Below are 13,665 nucleotides of genomic sequence, written 5' to 3'. Positions count from 1 at the left end.
CTTTCCTAATAAGTTTTGAGGTTGAACCTATTGAATTTCATTTACCATAATGTGATGTGTGATAAATGGGTTTGATCCCTAGCTTACATGGTTAAACTAGTGAACCTCATTTTCCAACATTATTGATGTAAATAATTTTTTACCTAACTAATTCACCTAGCGGGTCCTATTCACATACTTAATTTTACTTAGGTCCTAGGGAATCTTTCTAGAAGGTGTTAGTTGTCATAAGATCTTATCTTATGTTATCTTTTTATATTTACTTTCAGTTACCTAGGTCATTTAATAATTGACACTTTAGTTGCCTCATTGTATAGGATTGTAAAGTAGAAAATTGGATCCTAGTGACTCCCCACCTAGGAGAGAGAAAGGAAGCCACTAGGATGATTTTCACTTGGACGTAATTTATATTCAAAAGAGGGGCTTGAATCCACTAGATCCAAATCCAAGGGAAACAAGGATGTGAATTCCAAGTGGATTGCAAGGGTTGAACTGTGATTTACCCTCTTTTGTAAATGAGAAAGTTGACTTGTTGACTATGTGGAAAAGAAAGAGAAAATGAGTGAAATGGAGAGCTACTAATTAGAGATCGCATTGTAACTTCGGATATGAGCTAATTAGACCGATACGGATCTACCCTGCAAATTTGGAGAAAAATTGTCGAGACCGTGGCGGGAATGTACATGGTCCTCCATAAAATCTGTGAAACAAAAAGGGTTCTTCCATCTCTGGAAATGAAGCCAAAACTTGCAATTATAGCTACACACCTGCAACCTACACAGATAAAATAGAGGAAAAGGGGTTGTGGATAGGGGTTTTCCTCAGTCAAACTCTAGTTGAGGAATCAACCTTGAAAGAAAGGAATTGCAAATGCTTGAATGTAAACAATAGAAATGTATACCTTGTAGATCTGTAACTTGTCAATGATGATTGCCTTGCTTCTTGAATGTAATCACAAGTGTTGCATGGAATGACATGTAACATGACAAAACCCTAACACACATACATGCTTGCAAATGAATGTTGAAATATTGCTCCAATGGATGAATGAAGAAGACTTGAATGCTTGAGTGCTTGATAATGTATATCTTTGCCTATGCTTTCTTATCACCCCTTCGCTTTAAATTTGCCTCCCATTCCTCCTTATGCAAATGAGAAAACCAACTTCCTTTTATACATGCCTCTTGAAGATTAATTCATCTCACAAAAGGTTGACATTGGGGAGATTTAGGATCCCGAAATGCAGATTGGGCTGGGGGGACCTATCTTGGGGCCACCCTAAGAGGGTGGGACAGGGGTGCCACGCCCCTATCCTACCCTATCTTGGGGCTCAGACAGGGTCCTAAGGCTATCTCAGGGCTCAAACATGAAGGGGGCAAGGGGTGAAAATGCAAAAATAGGTCTTGGTTGGGGAAGAAGATTTCGTTGCCGAGGTGAGGACCTAAAATGTGGTTAAAATTGCAGGAGACACAATTTTATGACACTACAAGGACTAAGACGCATGCCATGATGTTGTCTAATTCTATTCCTCAACCTATTCTTTATAAGAAAGACACTTCATTGTATATTTCATAATCAATCAATCATTCATTCAATCGATCGATGAAAATCTAGAGAACACTATATATAAGTTAAGAGAATATCATGTTAATAATGAAAAATTATTACCTAAATGGAAAAGACACCATAAAGAGGTGGACTTCAATACAAGAAGAGTTTATAGTAAATATATATGTGGCAAGTCATTTTAAACTAAACAAATAGAGATAAAATATCCTTTGTTGATTGTGAAGATAATTATTTGAGATAAAATTGCATAGAGATGAAAGAAAGTCAAGGAAACTAGTGAATTAAAGGAGAGTTAAAATATGTAGTAAGAAAACCCACGAACTTAGGGATAAGGAGCATAAGAATGTAATAAAAGGTAAAATTAAAAAGTTGAGTATAGGAAAAACTTTGAAGTGAACAATGATAAATTAGAGGAACCTCAATCAATGGATTGAAAACACACAAACTACTATCTTTGGAAATAACACCAAAGAGATCTTAGAAAATACCTCTGTCTTAAAGTTTATAAGGAAAATAAATAGATTAAGAGATAACCAAACCAAACATTATGATCTGAGTAGTCAATTTAAGGGATGAATATCTTAAATGGTACATAAAAACTTGTCTTGAACATGAAAAAAATGGGGCAGATAAAATTGGAGTTCTTAATTTTTTTTTTCTCTAGAAATTCTCTTAGAGAGTGTAAGAAAGATGAGGGAGATGTAGAAAAAAGGAGAACCAATTAGAGAATTTAATAAATAATTTAAAGGAGTTTGTAAGAAGTTGGATGAGCCTGCTTAAAAATAAAATGGTGAAATGGTTTGTATTGGTATTATTGCCTTCAATTAGAGCATCCTTAGATGGGAGAGTGTTTCAAACATGTGAAGAATTTATTTAAATAACATTACAAATTGAGCCCCAACCTTGAAAAATGTAAAATCAAGAGAATATAGAGATAGTAAAGTTAAAATTAGAATTGAAACAATTAAATATTTAACAATACACCTTTTCTAGAGGAGAGAATAGTTAGAAAATGACATTTAGTAGAAGAAAATATTTGATTTTATTACTATTCCAAAGAAGGTTCATATGAGGAATGATTACCCAATCATATAAAGGAAAATAAGGGCTATGGTGGTAAAATTGAGCTTTCTAGAACTTCCATGTAGGCTAAAAAGTGTGTTCTATGGTAGTTGCAATGAACAAGATGATCACAAAACCATTTATTGTCCATTCTTACTTTTTTGATTGGGATACGAAAAAGATCACAAACCTTGGTGCAATAAAAATATGCTACAATAATAAAACATATCATAGAGGCATGAGAGGGAAAAAAAAGGTTGGAAGAAGGGACCTACCAAATATAAAAATGTGGCCCTATAAATAACCTAATTGAAAAAATAATATCAATTTAGTTAAAAATGCAACATTGTAACTCATAAAAGATAAACCTTTTCTAGTTATTGAAATGATTATAACAATAATAATTCACAACATGATGAGTTAGGGGAGGACATGACAAAGGAATGGGTTGAGGCTATCTAGAAGAAGATGATATTTCATTTGTTATAAATGTGGCAAGCTAGGACATCATGCAAATGACTTTAGAGAGGAAAAAAATAAATCCAGTGGGTTTTGTGATGTTTCTAACCATAATTGTTTTGGTTGCTCAAGAGCTACATAGCATTACAAGAGCAATCAGACTCCTACTAAGAGTAAAGAAATGCTTAAATCTAATGCACCGATATAAACCAAATTTATAATGAAATTACTTTAGGACAACCCTCTAAATATTTGGAGGTGCCAAAGAAAAAAAGATTTATAGTAAAAAAGAAAAGGAATAAAAATATTTAATGGAGAAGCAACTAGAGAAAGAAAAAACTTAGAGACGAAAGAGTTATTAAGGAAAAAGAGAATAAAAGAAGAAGAAAGTAGTGTTGGTGATAAGGGGTGATAAAAATATCACAATAGGGAAGGATGGCAATAGATGAGATAAAAGAGGAAGATATGGATGGTTTACCCATTGAGAAAGGCTCATGAATTGATAGTGAAAAAATATACCCAAATTATTAAACAAAAAAAGAGGGAAAATGATCATAGAGCCTACTTGCCAAAAAATGAAGCACTAGTATTGAAGGAAATGACTACTTTTGTGGAAGAAGAAACTACATTTGAAAAATTTAAGAAATTCACTAAGCATTGTAATAAGCATTAGGAATTAAATACAACACAACAAGCAAGAAGTACCACCAAAACCACCAAAAAGATGTTGCAAGCATCTTGTTCTAGGTGATGTAAAGATTAATTGAAGATGGATGAGGAAAGCATTGGTAGATTTGGATGCTAAGGTACGTGTATTGCTTAATTTTTTTGGAAAGACTAAATTAAACTATATTAATGCATACTACCTTCAAACAAATGGGTAGACTAAAGTGATAAGCAACCATTTGATAATAAACAAATTGAGATGCATTATTCCCAACTAATGAAACTTGGATTTATCACAGGCAAAGTTTTCCTATAAGAGTTTAGTAAATTATTTATGGTAGAGATTGCAAGGGGGTTTAAGACATGGTATAGTTCTCAATTAGAGAATTGGTTAGTGATGATGTAGAGGCATTTGTAGAGTACATACACTAGTTGCAAGATAAAGTGAGAAGATATAGAAAAATAATAAGAATGTAAAGTAGTAGCTAATACAACAAGAAGATTAAAAGTGTTTGTAAAGGGAGGTTCGGCAATTGTATATTTAACATGAGAAAGATTTACCTAGAAGAAATGCACAACAAGATGAAGTATAAAAAGGTTGATCTATGTACTGGATTCATCAAAAAATACTTGTCAAAAGATTGGTGCAAATTGATTGAAGTTTATTTCTACACACTTTTTTTATTAGATCTTGATTACTATTGTTTCTATACACTTTAAGTTACATTATTTATTATCCTATAAAATATGAAGTACACATTGCCTAATTCCACTTATTCTATAATCAAACTTATTATTTTTAATGTAACAATAAATCATCCAGCAAATTTTGAATAAAATATTTATTTAGCACCTTCAATATTGGCCTGTGACCAATAATTATGTAATCAGACTATTTTGCACCGTATATAAATATACTATGGTGCAATATCTAAAATGTTTAACACATATGATGAACTAAAGAAGAACATGACTTAATGCATTACATAAATAAATTTAAGTGAAATAAAATATAACTAAGCTTGATCCCGAAGCAAAATAATTCTGAGCTTAGTTGTCATTTGTAGCAGTCTTTCTTGTTGTGGAAGTGCTTTGTTTACGCTCTCCCTCTCAATACATTTTTTCATCCATGAAAATATGTTTGGAAATTTATCCTCAAACATAAACTTAAAATCTGCAATAGTTTCATAAATCGGAAACCAACATATCAATGGGGCAAATGTAATATCTACCATTCCAAAAGTGTTTCCTCCAAAATAATTTTTTCCTTTGAGATTTTCTTCTAATATTGTTAAAATTTCCAAAGCTTGTCGCTTTCCTTCTTCTTGTTTTTCTCCTATACTTAACCATATGCACCTTCCTGCTTCAATCAGCTGAGAAAAATAATAATCAGTAATTAGTTGCTTTTGGATTTGATTGTGTAATTTTTTAAGTATCAATGTTTTCATCATCATCAGAATGTTTAGACAATGTCAGATTATGCAAGATTGTAAGATGATGGATCATGGAGTGTGATCTAAAACGTCAATGCTAAAAAAGTTTCACAATCAAATTCAGAAGCAACTAAATGATATTAACATGGATTGCGAAAATCTGATAACATTAATTAACATTTTGGATCATATTCACTGATCCGTCATGAAGATGAAGACGACAATTTTTTTTGACGATGAACCATTAAATACAATAAAAATTGTTGAAACTAAAAAACGATACAAAAAAGTTTTTGACCACATACCTTATCTATAAAATCTACCCAAAATCGAACCATGGCTCGGTCATATGGATCAGATGGTAAGAAAACTGAACTGTTGCTCCACACCTCATCAATATATTGCAGTATAATGGCAGACTCAGCCACAGGCCTGCCATTATGAATGAGAACAGGTACCTGCTTATGAACAGGATTCATTTCCAGCAACAGGGGGCTCTTAGATGCCAAATCTTGTTCCACATACTCATATTTGATGCCCTTTTCTTCAAGCCCAATCAACACTCTCAGGGCAAAGGGGCTGGCCCAAAAGCCAAGAAGTTTAACCTCATCTTCACTTGCCATTTCTAGCTACTTCTCCTTCAATCTTGACTGAAGTTTTCTTTGCAGAAGAAGAAATGATTTTTGCTGTAGTTATAGTTGTGGAAGCTTTGTCTACTTTGCTGAGCAAATAAAAACTAAGTCAAATGTTGGACGTATTTTTTTCATTATGATGGCTATCCAAATCTGACCCGTCTCTATGACTATTGGCCTCAGACATATTTAAAATAATGTTTCTGTCCTTTGTGATCCAAAAAGTCTTTGATAGTTAATTCATAAATCATGTAAAATGTACAAGATATTTCAATGGAATCTTATTATCTCAGAGGTCAATTTTGTTCATTTGTAAATAACAATGTAAAGTTTTCTTTCTTATCATAAGGACTTTTTTTAAGTCATGTTTTTGATTAAGTAAATACAAGTTTTAAAGAAAGTTACTTAAATTATTATTTTGCAATTTGAATTCTGTTCTGTTGTAGGATTTTAAGTCATGTTACTTAAATTATTATTTTGTAATTTGAATTCTGTTCTGTTGTAGGATTTTCACTACAAATTTTTCATAAGCAATCTTGAAGAACGAGATGGTAGTAAAAAAACAAATTAATTAAATTATAAGGTTTTCAAAAGCAACAATTCAAATGCATCAAGTCAACTAAAGACTGGTAAAAATTTATTCAATCACAGAAAGAGATACAATGCAAGAAGGGCTAACCGCCCAGCAAAAAGAGCAAATGTTACAGCCCTGTCAGTGTCCACTAAATTGTCCAACATATGAGACATTTCCAGAGATAATTGTCCCCTATCCACAATATTCCAACTCTGCATTGGATTAGAAGCTCATTTTGGCCAAACAATCTGCAATGCCATTCCACTCCCAAGGAATGTGACTAAAAGTAACAGATAAATATAAGCATTTTATCCATGTTTATCAAGCCACTACTGCTTGCACTTCTAAACCTTCAATACACTAGTGAAGCACTTTGATCAATTCAAAAATAAAGTGGATACTATCCTTGCAGCTTTGACTCGATTACATTAAATAGATGTTTCTTATGAAAACAAGGATTCAATTTATTAATCATACCAAATGAATCTATGACAAAGAATCAATAAAAAGTTAATAAAAAAAGAAAAATAAGGAGCAATTGAAGCCCTCTCCATTGCCTCCTAATCCTCTTAAGCACAAAAACCAACTTATAACTATTGTTCTCTACAAATAAATAAAGAGAGACAATTTCGTTCTTCCATATATATGAAAACAAAGAAAAATTCATATTTGTTATCCAAAAAAGAATTAAAAAACAACTTTCAACAATCTCAAGACTACCTTATTTATTTGATGAAACTGCTTCTTCAGAGGTTTTAAAGAAAAATCAAAATATTAAAAAAAAAAAATTGAAGTCCACTCCACAAGTAATATATCAAGATTACAAAAGGTCTATCTATTATTCTACATCAAGTACATTCAATAACATATTATATCACAATGAAATTGAAAATATTGAAAAGTGTTTGTGAACCATTGATATGAGAACAATCTATTAAATGATGATCCATCTAACATATTGGTCAAGGTTTGGAGCTTTTATGCCCTTTTTTTTGGTAATTCAAATTAAGGATAAAGCATTTTCTCATAGTAGATGAAAGCTTCTACATCCTTTTCGATGAATCTAGTTTCTCAATATCCCCACAATCACAACATTCAATGAGACCATATTTCTTTGAGGTATTTGATAAAACTGTTCAGGTACCTTGTCTATGACAATTATTATGCTATGCTAGGTTGGGCTGTAAAAATCCTTCAATGGTATGAAGCCATTCCATGGCAATAGTGACATAATCAGGAATTGATTTTTCCATCCACTTTGTTTTATGCGTGCATCAACGAAAATTCTGGGTGGGAATAATGTTTGAACTCAAATATTAACAGTATTGAACGAGATAAATTTGAGAGAACAAATGGGCCTACACCAGTCATTTAAGAAGTCAAAGCTTAGTGTGCAACAAGTTACCCAACAAATTTGTAATAAAACATTATTTTATTTAACCCCTTCAATATTGACCTATTAACAATAATTATTTAATCAAACAATTGTACACCATATATAAACATGCCACCATGATGTAATATCTAAAATCTTTAACACCTATGACAAACTAAAGTAAAACACAACTCAATGCATTATAAAAATTAACTTTAGCAATGCAAAGTTTAACTACACTTGAACAAAATGCTTTCTAAATTACATTACTGATTCTAGCACTCTTTCTTGTTGTGGAAGTTTTTTCTTGACACTCTCCCTCTCAATTTTGAAATAACTACTAAAGACTTTTTAGATTGACCTTCTTTTCTATAAAATCTACCCAAAATCGAGCAAGGTCTCTGCATATGGATTAGATGGTAAGAAAGCAGGACCATTGCTCCATACTTCATCAATACATTGCAATATAATGCACATAATTCATTTCCAGCAACCATCAGGTTGTATATATTCGTTTTTAGAGCATTTTAAAAGAAGAGGTGGTTTTTCATTTTTAAATTTGGATGTACTTGGTGGTGTCAAAATTTAAATCTAGTCAGACTTATACTGAGTTTGTTCTATAATAAAATGATTCAAGCAATGTTCCCAAATCAAAATTGATTTTGTTCCTCTTCAACTTAGATATGATAGTGTCTATATTTCTTTTAGATTCTAAGTTTTTTTTAAACTTTTAATGACTTAAATTCTTACAAGTTGTTCTTTCAATTTTTTTTCCATAATACTGAAAATTTGTTTAAATGTTCTATTTCACAAAACAATGAAAACCAAACTCATTTGAAATCTGTAGCTACTTTGAACTTCAGTCCTTTACAATGAACCCTATATTCAATTTACTTGAGTAATTTGAACCCGATTATAATAGGAAAGGTTCATCTGGAAGATAGATTTTAATATTTATTTCTATGAAAAAACACAAATCAACTAAATAACAAGACTTGCAAAAGAAACAATTCAAATGCATCAAGTAAACATAGACATTCTACCATGCTTTTCATACCACGACGATTTGGACTTATAAACTTTCAACATACTAGTGAATCAATTTAATCAACTTAAGAAGAAAGGGGATACTATCTATGCAACTCTGACTCAATTACATTAAATAGATGTTGAATTTATTAATTATATTGAATGAATCCATGACAAAGAATCAACAAAAAGTTAATAAAAAAGATAAAATAAGGAACAACTAAGACCCTCTCCATTGCCTCTTAATGTTCCTAAGTACGAAAACCGACTTATAACTCATATTCTCTACAAAATAAAGAAAGAGAGAGACAATTTCATTATTTCATATATATGAAAACAAGGGTGGGCCTATGATTGAGGGAGATTCATTTCCAGATCGAGCTGCATATATTCATTTCTAGAGCATTTTAATATATGAGATGTTTTTAATTTTTAAGTTTGGATGTACTCAGTGGTGTCAAAATTTAAATCTAGCGAGACTTATATTGAATTTGTTCCTCTTCAGCGCAAAAATTTTTAGTATAAAAAATTCTGATTATGGATCAATTTTAAAATCCATAATCAGAATTTTTTATACTGAAAATTTCTGCTTATGCCCTATAGTTCTAGAAACTTTAGTCAACACTTTAAAGACATTCCTTGAAGACTCTGTGGTGCTTAGAACCTAATGAGAGCAGAAAAAGCTTAGGTGGTAGAATTCACTTCTGTGTGAGACCAACTTGTAGTCAGAAAGTTTGCACAACAAAGAAATGTATTATTGAATGAGAAAAGAATAGCAAGTGTAAGTGGTATAAATACACAATCATTCATATTATTGAAAACAAAACATGCCAGACATAATTTTAGGTTAATTAGGTTGGTTTTAGTTGAATTTCATTTTTTTTAAGAAATTTGAGTAAGTGTTTAATAGTTCACAGTATCTTTTTATTGAAAATTGTTTTATTACTTTTCATCTACAACATTTCATTTAGTTGTTTGTGGCACTGTAAACTTTTTTTTATTTTAATAAGACAAATTTGATAATAACAATGTTTTGTATTATAAAAGTAGCAAAACAAGGGTGTTGATCTTATACAAACTCAGACCGAATAAGCTATTGACAATGGCAATGTTGTTTTGAGTAGCCAGTTTACAATGTTTCAAGAAAACAAAGGAGAAGATGAGTAGTTGCGGGTCTTGTAACTTCCATGACATGTCTCATATTTACTCTTATATAATAATGTGATATGATTGTTCCTAGCTAGGAAATTATAATAGTACAAAAGATAGACACTTGACAGATACTTTTGCATAATCTCGCAACCTATCCTTTTTAGCTTTCTGTCTTATAGTACTTGAATCTCTCTTGTTGTGTGACAATGATAAAGGCTATTGTGGAAGACAACTAGATTATAATGTCTTAGTTCTTAAGATGTTGGATCACAAAATATTTATCACTCCAAATTAGTGATTAATGTAGCTTCAATGTTGTGAGGTCAACACAATAAATGAAAAGTTTGAAGAGCTAAGTCCAACACTAATTTGATTTATTAATAGTGGAGAAAAGTGGATAGGAACCCTATACAAAATATTAACATATAATTCTTGAAGGTAGAAAGTCACAATTCCATCACCAATATTTCAACCAAATTTTAGGAGGCTAAAGTGTTATCTTGTAAGAAAAGTGGTTAAGAACCCTATACAAAATACTAACATATAATTCTTGAAGGTAGAAAGTCACAATTCCATCACCAATATTTCAACCAAGTTTTAGGAGGCTAAAGTGTTATCTTGTAAAGAATAAAATTGAATATAAGAACATATATATGAACAATGGAAGGAAAATATGAAGAAACATGGTCAAAATTTTGTTTCCAAGGAGATCATGTGCTCTCATCTCTAGATTAGACAATGTTCCTAATGGAAAGGATATCTTTATATTATAGTTCAATAGAATTAATCCTAGAAGTCTCTACTAGGGAAAATTAGAGGTACCAATAATTATGGGATCACCATTTATTAATAGTGGAGAAAAGTGGATAGGAACCCTATACAAAATATTAACATATAATTCTTGAAGGTAGAAAGTCACAATTCCATCACCAATATTTCAACCAAATTTTAGGAGGCTAAAGTGTTATCTTGTAAGAAAAGTGGTTAAGAACCCTTTACAAAATATTAACATATAATTCTTGAAGGTAGAAAGTCACAATTCCATCACTAATATTTCAACCAAGTTTTAGGAGGCTAAAGTGTTATCTTGTAAAGAATAAAATTGAATATAAGAACATATATATGAACAATGGAAGGAAAATATGAAGAAACATGGTCAAAATTTTGTTTCCAAGGAGATCATGTGCTCTCATCTCTAGATTAGACAATGTTCCTAATGGAAAGGATATCTTTATATTATAGTTCAATAGAATTAATCCTAGAAGTCTCTACTAGGGAAAATTAGAGGTACTAATAATTATGGGATCACCATAAATATACTTTTCCATTAAAGAAAAACGCATTTATGTTTTTTTTGTTAGCAACCCACTTTATGAATCTATGTACCCTAATATTTTAAACAATAAATGAACCTTGAATATTGATGGACACATTGGTGATGAGAATACAATAAATTCAATACCATTTTAACAATACTTGCTATAAGGTCACCAAGTTCAATACAATACCCAAGAAGAGTCTTTCTAGGATCTAAGTCTTTTAGTTGCATAGATAATCCATTTAGCACAAATTATGTTACTTTTCCTATTCACATCAATGATTCTCATGCTACCTTTGTCTCCGGAGAGATAATATTTTGTTTTTACACAACAATAAAAAATTGTGCAAGATTATTTCCCATTAGCTAGAAAGGAAATCCCTTGTGAGCTTTTCCATGATCCTATCATAGGTGGATTTAAAAGGAGTTGAATAAGATGAAAAAGAGACATATGTGGCCATAAGGACTTAAGTAAAAATGTAAAACTTTCATAGAAGAGAAAATGGGTTGGATATCCATAGAGATACATTCTCACATAATGAATTCCATATTGTTAGATACTTGCAAGCGTGCTTTTTTAAGCAGCTTGCAAAAGCAAAGGGAATCTCTAAAAACTTAAATATATACAGTTTCCAAAATCTTCCATAGCAAGAACATGCAAAGTAGGATTAAGAGGACAACCTTGCCTAATGGACAACCAATTTTTTAAGAGGATCTATCATCAATGTAGAGGCTAGTATAAGCATCATAAAAAATAGTTTATATGACTTATAGAAAGAACTCTCCAAACCCTAGTGCTTTAAATATGACTAAACTAAAAGGCCACTCTATCTAATCAGAATAATTTTCAAAGTTTAGCTTGAAAAGGAGAACATGCTTCTTAAATGCTTTAACCCATTCTATTCCTCTCAAATAATAATGATATTGTCAAGAACATAGAGAATTTTGATAAAACCCATTTGCCAAAGGCATGCAAAGTGATGAAAAAAATATGGCATATGTGAACAAAAAGAACATTGGCAAGAATCTTATATGAGACATTCACCAAGGTGGTTGTCTACCAACTAGTGATTAGCTCTATGGCAACAACTTTGGGAATGAGCTTGAAGTTGTCATAATTGATCACAAACCTCAAGAACCATTTGTTAAGGGATTACATTTACACTTGCAAGAGATAAAGACCCATAAAATGCCAAGAGGGTAGAATTCATAAAGAAATTCATCATGTCCAAGTGAGAATCACAAGTAGCTTGAGCTACACAACTAAGTTTGGTGGGTACAATGTTATGTGTTCAAATTGAGATATCCACACAATAAACATGTATAGGTTAAACAATTAAGGTAATACAATTGTATAATTCTAATATAATTCAAGATTATAACTATTTAATTGAGTTACATTTAATAAAACTACAAAAATGAAGGTTATATGAGGTTTAACATGATCACCAAAATGCACTCTTGTGATCCCAACATGTAAAACAATGATGATCAACATCGCCAACCATGTGGGACCTTGATATTGACCCTTCTAGACTAGGAGGCAAACACTATGACTATGACACATATACATGACACACAAGTTTAACCTCAAAACACACATAATATGAAAATTGTTTTCTCAATGTGTTATTAGAGATAATGAATACAATTGATTTTGGAAGAAGAGGGTATAAATGGATTGGAGTGGGTTTTTTTTGGTTCTCAAAGACCAATATGAGAATTAAGAAGATTGGGTAGGTCTTGCAACAATCACCCAAACAATGTATATTTTTAACATGCGGTAATTGATTAGTAGTTGCATTTGTGCAAAGTACTTGTTTAGTTTTTGTTGTTAAAGTAAAAAAGTAATTACCAAATCAATTAATTATTATGTGCCTTTTTATACTAGCATATTTTAGCTTACTTAGGTTTGTGCTTTTTCTTATCTCAAGTCATAAGATTGGACACACGCCATCTAATTTAATCATCACCTAAGATTTATTTATTATTTACAAGAATAAGAAAGAAGTGACAACTTACGATGCAATATTGTTGAAGTTTTCTATTTTTTAGATTTTTCTAGACTTAATAATTTAGCTTCTAAGTCTGATCTTGCATTAAAATTCACTCCCAAGACTCATTTATTTGTGTAGGGATATTAGAATAAATGTTAGATCCATTTATGTTCAAATGTAAAATTAATTAAAAAATAGCCATTTTTGTAATTAGTGTTTAAGATTTTTTTCACAAATTCAATTTTTGTGGGAGGAATCTCAGATTTTAGTCCCAAGACAACTTTATAAAATTTAGAGTAGGATTTGTATTTAAAGATTGGGTTTTCTTTTTATTGAAAACATTGAAGTAATAAGAGAGAAGTGGTAATTTGTGGTACAATCTTGTTGAATTCTATAGAT

The 13,665-nt window shown here is 31.1% G+C and overlaps 1 protein-coding gene across 1 annotated transcript; it reads right to left on the bottom strand.

Annotated features, from left to right (window-relative positions):
- Positions 1–4,610: 4,610 nt before the first annotated feature.
- LOC131033150 (glutathione S-transferase U19) lies at positions 4,611–5,879 on the bottom strand. Its single transcript, XM_057964287.2, has 2 exons — positions 5,495–5,879; positions 4,611–5,129 (listed from the first exon to the last, which is right to left on the bottom strand). The coding sequence occupies exons 1-2, from the start codon at positions 5,810–5,812 to the stop codon at positions 4,773–4,775; spliced, it is 675 nt and encodes a 224-aa protein (XP_057820270.2). The 5' UTR covers positions 5,813–5,879; the 3' UTR covers positions 4,611–4,772.
- Positions 5,880–13,665: the final 7,786 nt, after the last annotated feature.

The sequence above is a fragment of the Cryptomeria japonica genome, chromosome 4, assembly GCF_030272615.1.
Source record: "Cryptomeria japonica chromosome 4, Sugi_1.0, whole genome shotgun sequence".
NCBI classification, from domain to species: domain Eukaryota; kingdom Viridiplantae; phylum Streptophyta; class Pinopsida; order Cupressales; family Cupressaceae; genus Cryptomeria; species Cryptomeria japonica.
The sequence above is the reverse complement of the archived record's forward strand: the minus strand, read 5'-3'. Positions and strand labels throughout refer to the sequence as shown.

Excerpts from the sequence above, each read along its gene's own strand:
- LOC131033150 (XM_057964287.2), bottom strand. The coding sequence starts at position 5,812 with ATGGCAAGTGAAGATGAGGTTAAACTTCTTGGCTTTTGGGCCAGCCCC. Across the intron at positions 5,130-5,494 it reads GGGTAGATTTTATAGATAAG|CTGATTGAAGCAGGAAGGTG; the intron begins GTATGTGGTCAA and ends TATTTTTCTCAG.